The 13977-nt window shown below is 35.8% G+C and overlaps 2 protein-coding genes across 2 annotated transcripts in view; one reads left to right on the forward strand and one right to left on the reverse strand.

Annotated features, from left to right (window-relative positions):
• LOC143227341 (cAMP-dependent protein kinase regulatory subunit-like) overlaps positions 1–7079 on the forward strand; it is a 17856-nt gene extending 10777 nt beyond the window's left edge. Inside the window, exon 4 of the mRNA XM_076458796.1 lies at positions 6922–7079. Coding sequence (XP_076314911.1) covers positions 6922–7079 — 158 coding nt within the window. The remainder of the gene's footprint in view (positions 1–6921) is intronic.
• A 5594-nt stretch (positions 7080–12673) lies between these two features.
• LOC143225045 (protein FMC1 homolog) overlaps positions 12674–13977 on the reverse strand; it is a 38986-nt gene continuing 37682 nt past the window's right edge. The window contains exon 3 of the mRNA XM_076453727.1: positions 12674–12986. Within this exon, the coding sequence (XP_076309842.1) occupies positions 12876–12986 (111 nt within the window). The 3' untranslated portion in view covers positions 12674–12875. The remainder of the gene's footprint in view (positions 12987–13977) is intronic.

Consider the following 13977-nt stretch of genomic DNA (forward strand, 5'->3'; position numbering starts at 1 on the left):
CAGAATTATGTATATAGTCCCATACTTTATTGAATGACAGAATTATGTATATAGTCCCATACTTTATTGGTGTTTAATAAGTGAAGATTTAAAGGCAAGTCTTGCGCCAGTAAAAGAGCCATTTGTTGGACCTGTGTACTCATTTCCTTTTTTTTTTTAATGAAAAAAAGATTATTTTTACCTTGTCTTTACAGTGTGTCTGGTCTCTTTCTTCAAATTCAAAGTCAAGGTAATTCAGTTCAGTTCGGTGATACATTTTCTGACGTTCTTCAAGTTGTTGCGGTTATAGCACTAATTTCTAAGGTTACCAATACAACTGAGAATCTCACAGCTATGATCACATCCACTGTATGAAGTTAAAAGTGAAGATTTTCACCTGGAAAGAGAGATAAATAATATCTGTGATATTTTCGCTGAGATGCAAGTTTAAAGCAAATTGAAACGCTGACGTCAAATTTGTGTATTTGAGACCAACTACTTTCAGAGATGGTTCTCTCTGATAACTTCCTTGATTTAAAACAACCATGAACTATTGTTTCTTACGAGGAACTGCAAACCTCTTTAGAATTTCTTTCGAATATTCCCACAAATCTACACAAGGGCTATTGCGCTAATCGTCCATAATTTTAAATAGAGATAAGAAGGAAGACGGCTAGTCTGTAGAATCCATCGCCAACTCTTCGACTACGAGGTCTGTTAAAAAAATACGCGGACTGACGTCATAAAACAAAATGTACTTTATTTAGAAGTTACAGGTCTGGGACCCCTTCAAAGTACTCTCCTCCCCAACGCACACACACATCCCAACTTGTTTCCACTTGTTGAAACAGTCCTGGTACGCTTCTTTTGTAATGTCCTCCAGCTCCTTCGTCGCATTTACCTTAATCTCTGGAATCGTCTCAAATCTTCTTCCTTTCAAGGGTCTTTTGAGTTTGGGGAACAAGAAAAAATCGCAAGGAGCAAGGTCAGGTGAGTAGGGGGGTGGGGAAGAACAGTGATCGAGTGTTTAGCCAAAAACTCACGAGTTCTGAGGCACAAATTTCGCAGCAACGCGGTGCATCTTCAATTTTTCGGTCAAAATCTCGTAACAAGATCTAACTGATATCCCACACTGTTCAGCAATCTCCCTGACAGTCAGACGTCGATTTGCCCGCACGAGGGTGTTGATTTTGTCGACGTGTGGGTCGTCAGTTGACGTGGAAGGACGTCCAGGACGCTCATCATCTTCAATGGACTGTCGACCATCCTTAAAACGTTCATGCCACTTGAAACCTGCCGTACGCTTCATAGCAACATCACCGTAAGCCGTGTTAAGCATAGCAAAAGTTTCAGTCGCAGATTTTCCAAGTTTAACACAAAATTTCACAGCAAGTCTTTGCTCATTCGGGTCATTCATTCTGAAATCCGCCAAACGAAAAATCGCACTTCACTTAAAACCGCGTAGCTTATACACAAATAAAGATATCTGCAATCGGGAAATGGCGTCGTAATCAGCTGATCTGTGCAAATCTAGCGACACCAAGCGGATTCCCCTGGAACCAACTGGAGCCGCGCAATTCAAACAGTCCGCGTATTTTTGAACAGCCCTCGTATTCTAATGGAACAATGACATTAGTTTGTCACTTTCATAACGCACCTACGGCCCCAAAATGCAAAGCACAGACCCTATGATTTACGGTTCTACGCGCCATGCACTGAGCCATGCCTGGTCTCCCTCTTTACAAAAAAAAAATCTACATTGCATAGTCTTACTTTCAAAGCCAACTGTCTGTTACATTGACTGCTACACTTAATTTAACATTCCGTTAAGACAAAGCTTTAGTTCAAGAACTCTAAAATATAAAATACAACTTTACAAATACTAGATACACCAACCTCTTTGTTTATTCCGAAAGCTAAATCTACAGCATGAAGTAAAATGTAGATATACGTTTATAACACATCCACTAAATCAAACAGCGAAGGATGAAACACGGGCTCCCTAGGCTACGCCCGGTTCCAAAACAAGTTCGTTTTTGAGATTTCAAACCAATGCTAGACAATTCAAATTAAGTGTGTCTGAGTATGTTTTCTTATAGCAAAGCCACATCAGGCTATCTGCTGAGTCCACCGAAGGGAATCGAACTCCTGATTTTAGCGTTGTAAATCCGTAGACTAGTGGTGACATTCAAATTAATAAAAAATATACATAAAATGCAGGAGACAAAACAAAAGCCACAATATTAGAAAACAACCAAAAATAGGACTCATAAGATATAATAAAGAGAATAGGCCCGGCATGGCCAGGTGGGTTAAGGCGTTCGGCTCGTAATCTGAGGGTCACGGGTTCAAATCCCCATCGCACCAAACATGCTCATCCTATCAGCCGTGGGGGGCGTTATAATGTAGATTAATCCCACTATTCATTGGTAAAAGAGTAGCCCAAGAGTTGGCGGTGGGTGGCGATGATTAGCTGCGTTCCCTCTAGTCTTACATTGCTAAATTAGGGACGGCTAGCGCAAATAGCCCTCGAGTAGCTTTGCGCGAAATTCAAAACAAACAATAAAGAGAACTTAAGACTCTTCTTATGAATTACGTTGAGGAAGAAATGTATTTAAACCATTTTTAGGAACACACAAATACATACGCGACATATACAAGAGCTCTCAAACCGACCTGGTGTAAGTTATTACGTTGTTAAAGTACAGAAACCTTGAACCATGACTTAGATCTTCAAATTCTAAATTGTAACAGCTCTACATGTGAAAGGCTTTCTAGTTGTTGTTTTTGTTATATTATTAATGCATTCTGTTGACGTTGTAGTTCGTAGCCACAACTGCGCAACGCCATTCAAGATCTTACCATGTTTTCACTATTTCTAAGTTTCACAAATTTCACTAATATTTCACAAATAATACATACACCAAATAACATTAGAAATATTAATTGTGTATAGCAGCATAAAAAAGTTCATGCATTTTTTTTCAAACGACTGCTATACGTACAAACTTCACCATCTTTCTGGCACAGACACGAGTCTCGCGTAGCTATTACTGTACGAAAGTAATTCTTCGTTGCCAGTCGTTACAAAATTGATAATACATATATTATATACAAGAGAGTGATGAATGAACAACATTAACTACAAACCGTACTGAACAGAGACTACTTCTGGAGATGTATTGATAACGTGTAGTGTAGCGAGGACCAGGCGTATACACAACATTTGTCTATTTTCCTTCGATTTACGAAGCTGTTGAGATCGTTGCTTCAAATCCAGCACAGGCGACTGTTTCATGAACGCTCAATAAAGAGCTTGACGTGTTTACGTTTTTTATCCTCACAACAAGATTTTTAAAGCCAAAAAAAAATATTTCTCTACCCTAAGGCTTGAGCTCAGAATCTGACATTTATTGCAATCTATTTGGAAAGTATAGGTTTAAGTTTTATGACTATTGAAATTTTAGAGTGGCGCATTGTTTGGTGATCTTATAATATTTTAAATAAGTAAAATAGAAACCTAATTTATATCACAAGACGTTATGTAATCAAACACCCACTCTTGAATAACAACAGTAAAGAGATTTCTAAAGAACGTTAATAAAAAAAAACACATTATAATCAGTATCTGAATACTTCATTAGACTTTTCTAAAATTCGAAGTTTGATTCTACTTTAATCTAAATCCCTACATACAGCAATAATTTGTTTGTTTGTTTTGAATTTCGCGCAAAGCTACAAAACGGCTATCTGCGCTAGTCGTCCCTAATTTAGCAGTGTAAGACTAAAGGGAACGCAGCTAGTCATCACCAACCACTGCCAACTCTTGAGATACTCTTTTACCAACGAATAGTGGGATTGACGGTCACATTACAACGATACCACGGCTGAAAGGGCGAGCATGTTTGGTGTGACGGGATTCGAGCCCGTGACCCTAAGATTGCGAGTCAAGCGCCCTAACCATATGGTCATGCCAGGCCTGCAGTAATTCCAGCATGCAGATTGCCTGTTATTGTACAGGTATGTATACGTAAAAGCTCTCATTTTCATATTTATAAATGCACATTTTTGATGGGGAGAAATACAGCTGTGAAACCATATACAAAGAAGAAAATAGATATAATCAAAACAGTTTGTTTGTTTGTTTGAATTTCGCGCAAATTTACACGAGTGCTATCTGCGCTAGCCGTCTCCAATTTAGCAGTAAATGACATGACCAGAGAGAAGGCAGTTAGCAAGTCATCATCAACTCTTGAGCTACTCTTTTACCACCTAGTAATGGGTTTAACTGTCACATTACCCCCCCACGATTGAAAGAGGGAGTATTTTCTGTGGGAAAGGGATTAAAACCCGAGACCCTCAGACTACTAGCCGAACGCCCTAACCAATCAAAACAGAAAATGCGCAGCTGTGGTGAAAAACCAATATAAATTATTTTAGTAACATGTTTTTTTTTTTATTTCTTACGTTGGAATGACTCTACGGATAATTAATTTTTCCATGTCCGGAAAAGATGCTATTTGTGGCTTCAACATTACACTTAGCAGTTTTGGCAATTAAAAAAAAAAACATCGATATTGTGGCTTATTGGTATCACAAGCCAAAGTAACAAATATTTACTTGATCCAAATGCTGTTTGGACGCCATATTGCTTTTTACAAATTGTGGTAACTACTTGTTTATTCCCAAAATGTCAAATAATCACTTTTTTACACTTTTCATCGTGTGTTTTAATTAAGTATATCAAACAACACAGATACTTTAGGAATATGTAACACTTTGCAAATACAGCACAATTAATCATTCTGGGCGTGAAGTATATAGGTATTGGGAAAGTGGAATGTTGTTCTCACGACATAGGTCAAAATAATCATACCCTGGCATTACATCAATGGTATAATACTTTTCTTTCTTCATTTCTGGGCCATTTATTTGCAGTTTCTTCCAGAATCAGAAGTTGCCAGCTCTGCTTCAGTTGTTTCTACCACATGGTAGCTGATTGAATGTCCATATCCAATCGGAATTTCACTAATCCTTCGATTACCATGATGTTTTGCTTGCTTGCACTCATTAGAAGGTACTTTGGTGGCCTTACATAGCCTTAGGTGGTCACGTACATTTCATTATCAGATAAAAAGATTGCACCCACCATTTTGTTTCCTCCACACACCAAGGGATATATAATATGGGATGTAACGGATTTACCATTATACAGTTATTTTGATACCTACGTTTGTTTCGGTTTGATGCGTGTGGCGTGTATTGTTGGATGTATATTGAGCAAGTCCCACCTGTTCTATAAATTTGTAGGAGATTCTTGAGAGTAAGAATCAACAGTACTTGTTTTACGAAAACGCAAGCATGTTCAAACACCTTTGAGCGTACTAGAAACTATTAAACTATATAAACCAACACACCAAAAGACAATATTATTATTATTAATCAGCTACAGTTAGTATGCTATAGGCCTCGGAATCTATAATTGTGATTCACGCCCAATAATCGGAATACTACTTAATTTGACCAAGAACATTTATAGATTTCGGACATTACAAACCATTCAACTTCAGACGTTAGTATTTCTACGAGGACATTAGACATTGTTGTTGGCGAAAGTGTACGAATGCTCCAAGATATCTAGCTGTCAAAAGAAGTGTGGCCTGGCATGGCCAGGTGGTTAAGAAACTCGACTCGTAATCCGAGGGTTACGGATTCGAATCCCCGTCCCACCAAATATGCCGGTTCTTTCAACAGTGGGGGCGTTATAATGTTACAATAAATCCCACTATTCGTTGGTAACAAGAGTAGCCTAAGAGTTGGTGTTGGGTGGTGATGACCAGCTGCCTTCCCTCTAGTCTTACACTGCTAAATTAGGGACGGCTAGCGCAGATAGCCCTCGTGTAGCTTTGCGCAAAAATCAAACCAAACCAAAAAGAAGTGTACAGATGTATCAACAAAGAATTAACTTTCTCATTGTGGACCTGGATCTTCGATAAAATATACAGTTTTAGACTGGATATAAGACTCGGTATTGTTTGTAAGTTTGTAAAACTGTTGTATATAAACCATCATTTGTAATAACTTATTAGTAATAATCGTTATTATAAATTGTATTGTTGTTTGTATATTAAACCATATTTGTGTTAAGAAAGAAAATTATGTTTATCAATCTTGTTAGCAAATATAATAAACTTGATACTTATTAACATTTAATTAACTTCTAAATTAAAATTAAAATTTTTGGCTGTTTCAAAACTTAATACGTAGTATATGCAATATAATAAATCGGATATTCATTCAAGATAAAGTATATTACGTAGCAGAAAGAAATGAAGAAGAACTTCCGGTAGTTTTGCTTGCCCTTCATTAAGTATGTGTATAGTAAGTAAGCTTTTTACTTCCGGTGGTTTTGGTTGCCCTTTATTAAGATCTCTAAAGTTAGTGGATTAGGAAAGTTTTTAAAGTCATTTTGTATCTTCATGGTTAATGGTCGTAAATTTATGGTTGCATAATTTATATCGCATCTTGCTTTTCGAATTGCTTCTTTTTTTTATTACTTAGATGCAGCTGTATACAACTGTGCCCTATTTTGCATCAGTTATTACAACTCCTTTGTATTCTGGCATTAGTTTCTATGCTAAACACAAGGCAACATGGATTCATCTTCAGTATACTTAGAATTATAATACATCGAGGGATATTAATAATTCTGCCCCAGCTTGGTTTCAACCAAACATCTGTTTAGATTTTATTTACATTTATTGAATGTTCTTCCCTGGTCATTGAACGCTCTGACTTCGAGTGTAAATACTTCTGACATGTATTGAGCTTCACTCATATAGTTCCTTCTACAGCTATGTTGGTATTTGGCACTGGCTCTATTTTAGACGTCATCTCCTCATTCCACATTGTTTGTGCTGTATTTCGTAATACTCTGTTCAGCTTCAGCTGTATCACAGACTCCTAACCCTTATAAACTCTTCCTTTCGAATACCCCTGATCTTGTAGCACTCAGATGGCCATGTCAGATCTCAGGAAGAACAGGTTCAGACTCACCTGTGGTATCCTATGATGAAGAAATACCTGTGAAACTTCTGTAGCGAAGTGTATGATACCTATAGTTTCCACTTTCCAGCGTATTGTGACGTATTTTGAAGTCTCCGTATTTTTGCTACAGAAAATACTTTTTTTTAGGTACTTTAATTAGATGATTAACCCTAACTTCGGGTTTACAAAAACTGATAAGTCATATAAATGCCAATGTTGGTTGGTTTGATTCCATGACTCCACAGTAAGAAGAGCAACTATACACTTTCATCTGATTACGCGGACATTGAACATTGTTAATACTCAAATTCTTTACTAACATATCGTAAATATTAAAATATTGAAAATTTTATTTAAAATATCAATATGCTATTTTTATTCCTCCTAGTCAACGCATTCATTTTACACAGGAAAACTGTTGAGACCAAATGAAAAAGAGATAATATAATATAATATTATATAACATAATATAATATAATATAACATAGCATAATATAATATTATACAATAGATATTTTAACATATAATAATAATATAAACCCTAAGCCTAATCATAGCCGCCAGAATAAATAGCTTATATAGGAATTAAGTTGTAGCCGTTTATATAATGCTATCGAGCAATTAGAAAACATCCAAGATAGTTGCCAAGCAACATGACATCCACGCAGCTATATATACATAACTTATGTTTTGAAGCACCAATAATTTATGTAAGTAATATGAACGTTTCAAGTAGCAGGACAAAACTACCTAAGATTGATAAGTGTAAAACTAAAGCTCCAAATTGCAACTTTGCCAGAAATATTGTTGTAATATTTGTTTTGAATTTCGCTCAAATCTACACATGAGGGCTATCTGCACTAGCCGTCCCTAATTTAGCAGTGTAAGATTAGAGGGAACGCAGCTAGTCATCACCATTCACCGCCAACTCTTGGACTATTCTTTTAACAACGAATAGTGGGATTTATTGTAACATTATAACGCTCCCACGGCTGAAAGGGCTAGCATGTTTGGTGTGAGGGGGATTTGTACCCGCGACCCTCAGATTACGAGTCGAGTGCCTTAACCACCTGGTCATGCCGGTTCTTGTTACACTATTTACTCGATTTAGATTCATTCCGATGAAGGTGGTTAGTAGTAAAATCTACATTGGTTTCCTAAGTCATGTATACTCTACATTTGGTTATATCTATTTTCTAGCTTACATGGAGTTTGAAATTATAAAGTCCTTTCTTGTCACTCACTCTCACGAAACTCTTCATTGAATGAATATGCAAATGAGCTCAATAACATATATGCCTATGCAATAATAAACTATGTATGTTCTATGATTTGGTACCAATTTCAAGTTTCTATCTTAAAGATTAAGGGATATCAAATTACTGCTGTACATAAAAAATAAATTTTGCTTTTTTTCTTTTGAAATAGATGCGCATTTTGCAGCGTGCCCGTCTCGACCTGTCGTAACGTCCGGTAACTGAAATTATACCTTCAACTTTAACATAATCTTGCATAAAGAATAATAATAATTTATTTACAAAAATAGATCAAAGTAATTCTACATACATTTAATTTGCAAACTCGATCTGGGAGCAACTGGTAGACCAAAATATATGTTTCTGTAAAGAGTTTAGAATAAGCAAGTATAACAAATCTTAAATAAAAACTATTGACCAGTCATAACTTCTCTCCCAGGGGCTCAGTGGTAATTCTCAGGGCTTATAATGCTAAAAATCGGGTTTCGATATCCGCGGTTGGCAGGTCACAAATAGCCCAACATGTAACTTTGCTCTTGACAATAAACAACTAAAACAAACTTTTCTGAGAACTGAGTAATGCTGCACTCTGGTGGTCATAAAGCATGTACTTCTTAAACAATGACTCACAAGTCATTGATGCACAGGATATTATTCATTTGAGTCTAATGATTGATGTGTTATTAATTAAGGTATTTTAACTTCATTTCCGACAATTAACAATTTCACATTCCAGACTTGAGAAGTAAATACGTTGTATCATTATAATAAATATCTTATCAGAGAAGCAAACACAGAAGCCGCAATTAGAAACGTCGTTTGTTTGTTTTTGAATTTCACGCAAAGCTACACTAGGGTCATTTGTGCTAGCCGTCCCTAATTTAGTAGTGTAAGATTAGAGGGAAGGAAGCCAGTCATTACCAGCCACCGTCAACTCTTGGGCTACTTACCATAGTGGGACTTACTGTTACATTATAACGCCTCCAAGGCTGAAAGGATGAGCATGCTTGGTGCAACAGAGCTTGCGACCCTCAGATTAAGACTCGAGCACTTTAACCATCTGGCCATACCGAGCCCTACAAAGGTAGTACAGCTTAGTAAAAGTGGAGGGAAGGAAAATGTAGACGTCACCAGAGAACTTGCTGTATTCTGAAGCACTTTAAAATATACTCAGGAATTATAATCTGGGATTGTTCTTCCACCTTTCGTTTCCAGCACAATTTAAAAGCGAATAAATCCAGAAGTGGAACTTCGCCATTTCAGAATCAAAAGTGACAGGACAATTGCTGTGGCGAGGCCTGCGCCTACTAAAGTAGAAATTTTACAAATTTTTTTATCCAAATATTATTTCTCACACAAGTGAGCAAACTTGAGCTTTAAAAAAAAGCATTACAAATTAATTAATATAAAAGTTTTCAAACCGTGATGTTGTGTTGCCAAGATGAATGATTTTCTTTACAAATGAACATCACAACTCGTTCAGTGGTTGAACATTTTTATGTATATCAGACCATCAAGATTACAGCTTTGAAAGTTTCTTGAAATAAAAATATCCTGCCATTAGCGCCATCTGAAAAAAAATCGTTTAAAAATATCCGAAATATTTCTTATGCATGTTTTATGTTTTATTTATTTCAATAAAATAAAGTTCTTGAAGCATGGTTCGACATAATTTTACTCGTCTTAAACTTATAAATAATAATAATGCAGCGCAAACGATCGAAGAAAGCTGTGAGGGCGTTATAATATGACGGTCAATTCCACTACTCGTTGGTAAAAGAGTACCACAAGAGTTGATGGTGGGTGGTGATGACTAACTACTATACCTCTAGTCTTACAATGCTAAATTAGACACGGCTAGCGTACACAGTCCTTATGTAACTTTGCATGAAATTTTAAAAACCAACAAACCATTGCATAAACACAGCATAGTTTCTGCTTATTCATGAAACTAATGTAGTAAAAATGCACTATCCCTGGAACATTCAGAGAGTAATCGAAATATAACTTTTAACTGGAGCGTAATATATCTCTATTTCTCTCTATTCGTAACCATGACAAGCTAAATTCCTAGACGGGTGTTTTTCATTTAGAATCATGAACCTACACTTTTTTAAATGTTTATTCGTGTTAGAGCAAAACCACATTGGATTATCTGGTGTGTCCCCCTCGGGGAATCAAACCCCGAAATTTAGTTCAGTAAGCCTGTGGGACACCGGGGAATTTCTTTGAATAAAATTCATATTTAATGTCTTTCATGTGAAAGCTACTAAATTAAAACTGTAAAAAAGAAATACGAGTTTACAAAATCATATATTTAAATTAATTGTAGCCAACATTACTTACATTCGAGTTGTTCTCGTTTGAAACAAGTTAACAAAACTTTTAATTTATTGCAATTCATATCAATGAACATTGGTTCTTACCGTAAGTACATAGTCCAGATAGTTAAATGTTGAGTATGTGAATGAAGTGTGAACCTGGTCGGAATTGTAACATTCCTAAGGTCAGTGTGTCAAAGTTGTACAGACATCCTGACCTTCATAAATCATGCAGATATTTAGAGCGGTTCATGATTCGAAAACTTAGACTGCGGGTGGACAACAAACCATAAGAATTATTCAGCTGTTAATTACTATCATTCGTTAGCTTCACATAAAAGTGTAATTCCCAAGTAAGTAAAAAAAAATAAATATACTGACTTGCTGAGACCATCTTCATGCACTGCCTATTCGTAACGAATTAGAAAGATATATTTACGTAATGGCTGAACTGTTTCCTTTCGCTCTGAAATGTTACAATTTCTTAATTAAGCCAGATTTAATGACAGTAAAGTGTATCTCCGATATAGTCTATCGTATCAAAATTAGAAACATATTCAAGAAGATATATGTGTATATGCAGCATATGTAAATATATACAGTGTATGTGTTATTTTTTTTGTTTGGTTGGAATTGAGCACAAAGCTACACAATGGGCTATCTGTTTTCTGCCCACAATGGGTGTCGAAACGGGGTTTTTAGCGGTGTAAGTCCACAGACATGCCATTGTGCCAATGTGGGCTACCATACCGTGATCGCAATAGAACGTCATGACCAACTTTAAGATGGATTTGATGACGAAAAGCCACGTTTTAGAAAACGAAGTTTGAAGACGGCTTGAATAGATACTAAAATAAACTTTATTAAAATTTAAAACATTTTAACCAGCTCTTGTCTCTAGAGCCTCAAAATATAAATAAGCAATTCACCAAGCTGGAAAAATCAGTAATAAAACTGATTTCAGCGATGCTTTCCGGTGAAAATTACATTTAGGATATAACGAGTTTGTGGTTATTTTTTGCCATTGCTTTTCTATCTCCACCAATACTGCACATCTCTGTGCTACTGGAGATTTTCTATTGTCTCCTTGCATCAAACATCACACAAAACAGGTTTCACTTGCTCATAAAAGCACCATACCTAATTAAGACCGTTCACAAATGATTAAGGAAACAATAGATACAAAATATTCTTGGATTCAGCCATATTGTAGGAGTTTAATCTTTTAACCACAACACACGACCACTTACTTTATAGGTTTGCAGATGGATAATCTGTAAATAATGAACTTCTATATAAACTGAGAAGAATTATAAGCATGACTTTTAATGTTGCCTCCATAGTATGCGTAGACATCATCACTTTGTAAAGCCAATGATAATTTCTCTATGTTCCCATCTTGCTGCTATAATAAACCATGAGACCAGTATATCAACATGATGCAACAGAATACAAAGTATGTTGCATGGTAGTTCTATTTTGTTTGTTTTTGAATTTCGTGCAAACCTACACGAGGATTATCTGCGCTAGCCGTCCCTAATTTAGACATCACCGACCACCGCCAACTGTTGAGCTACTCTTTTAACAACGAATAGTGGAATTGACCGTCACATTATAATGCCCCCACAGCTGAAAGGGCAAGCATGTTTGGTGTAAAGGGGATTCGAACCCGCCACCCTCGAATTACAAGGGCTTTTGTCTGGATTTTGATGAAAAAGAAACAGTTATTTAAAGTTCTGGATACCACTGTGATAAACAAAAGTGTAAAAAAAACATTTGTATATACGTTTGACTTGTTTTAATATACTAGTTTAAAACAAGTGAACTGTGTGCTGGTTATTTATAGATGAAATTTATCGCCAACAGATCACAAACACCAACTGTAAAGAATTCGGCCTAAATATACTCAAAGCCTGACACACCACTTGAAATAGAAATTGTCAAAAAATGTTACAAAAATACAGAAGTTCCAGTACAAATTAGTCATTAATGTGAGGTTTATTAGTGTATCCACTTTAGTCGTGTCAAATAGTTTATAACATTTAATAAAAAATTACAATAAACACAATAGACAAGAATATAATTTTATTATCTGTCTTTGTAACGTTACATTTTCAACGAACTTATATTCACGCTTTTGTACCTAACGGTTCATGGCTAACTAATACAATGTTATTGATGTAAGGTTCACATACAATAAATGTCTTTCACGCCATTATAGCAATCTCTGCATGTGAAGTAACATTTTCTATCAGTGTTAGACTAAGTTTAACTAAGTTAAAGGATCTTCTCTTGCCCGATCACCTGGTAATTTTAGTCCTACCATATCTGCTGTTTCCTTTATCGTTCTTTCTCCTTTCCCATGATACATCTCGTGGAGTTCCTACGATAAATGAAAAATAAATTCATATAGTAACAAATTCAACTACAATGGAAACGCCTATCAGTCACATAAAATAGCATTATGCGATTACTTTAAGGGCTTCAAAAGCTTTCCACCTAAGGCACTTTCTACAGTATTTGGAAATATCAAACAGTATTCATTTGGTTTAAGTAACAAAGTCTACGCAACAAGTTCTCAAGATTAACATCGAAACGAATGAATACAGAGAACATCACGACAAACTAAACAGGTTTGTATTTTTAAAGAAGAGAGGTGTGTTTTAACTTTAAGGGTTAGCAATTTTTGTTTTAACAAGGAACTTTATAGTTTGTTTGGAGTTAAGCACAAAGCTAAACGGTAGACTATCCGTGCTCTGCCCACCATAGGCATCAAAATACCTTTTCTAACGTTGTAAGTCTGCATATATATATCTGTGTCACTGAGGAGCGAACTTCATTATTTAGCTGTAATAAAACATGATAAATATATATATACATTTAAGAAAGGTACGTAAACCCATGACGAAAAGTGCAAACACGTATAACTCGTACAGCTTTTAGTGATATAAAACTTCTAATTAAAAACACAAAAACAGTAATATTACCTAGCTAAAATAATCGTGATTGTGTGAGGTTATGTTGTTTCAAATCGTTTAAAGTTTATTATAAAGGGGAAATGATTATTGGTAGTCGAGAAATATTTAAATATTGATTATTGATCCGAATAGTTATAGAGTGTTTAATAATTTAAGTTTATAGCTTAAGCTCAAAGGTACACAACAAGAGGCCATTCACAAGTATTATACCATTGTGTCACTAGGGGGATTCAAACGAGTAACAATATACTTGCTTTAGTAATGTCGTTGTTGATTGGAACCAAGAACAAAACTACACGATAGGCTATTTGTGCTCTGCCCACCAGGGGTATCGAAACCCGGTTTTTTAGCAGTGCGAGTCGAGTCTGCAGGCATACCGCTGTGCCATTGGACAGC

The sequence above is a fragment of the Tachypleus tridentatus genome, chromosome 9 (genome assembly GCF_004210375.1).
Source record: "Tachypleus tridentatus isolate NWPU-2018 chromosome 9, ASM421037v1, whole genome shotgun sequence".
Taxonomy (NCBI): domain Eukaryota; kingdom Metazoa; phylum Arthropoda; class Merostomata; order Xiphosura; family Limulidae; genus Tachypleus; species Tachypleus tridentatus.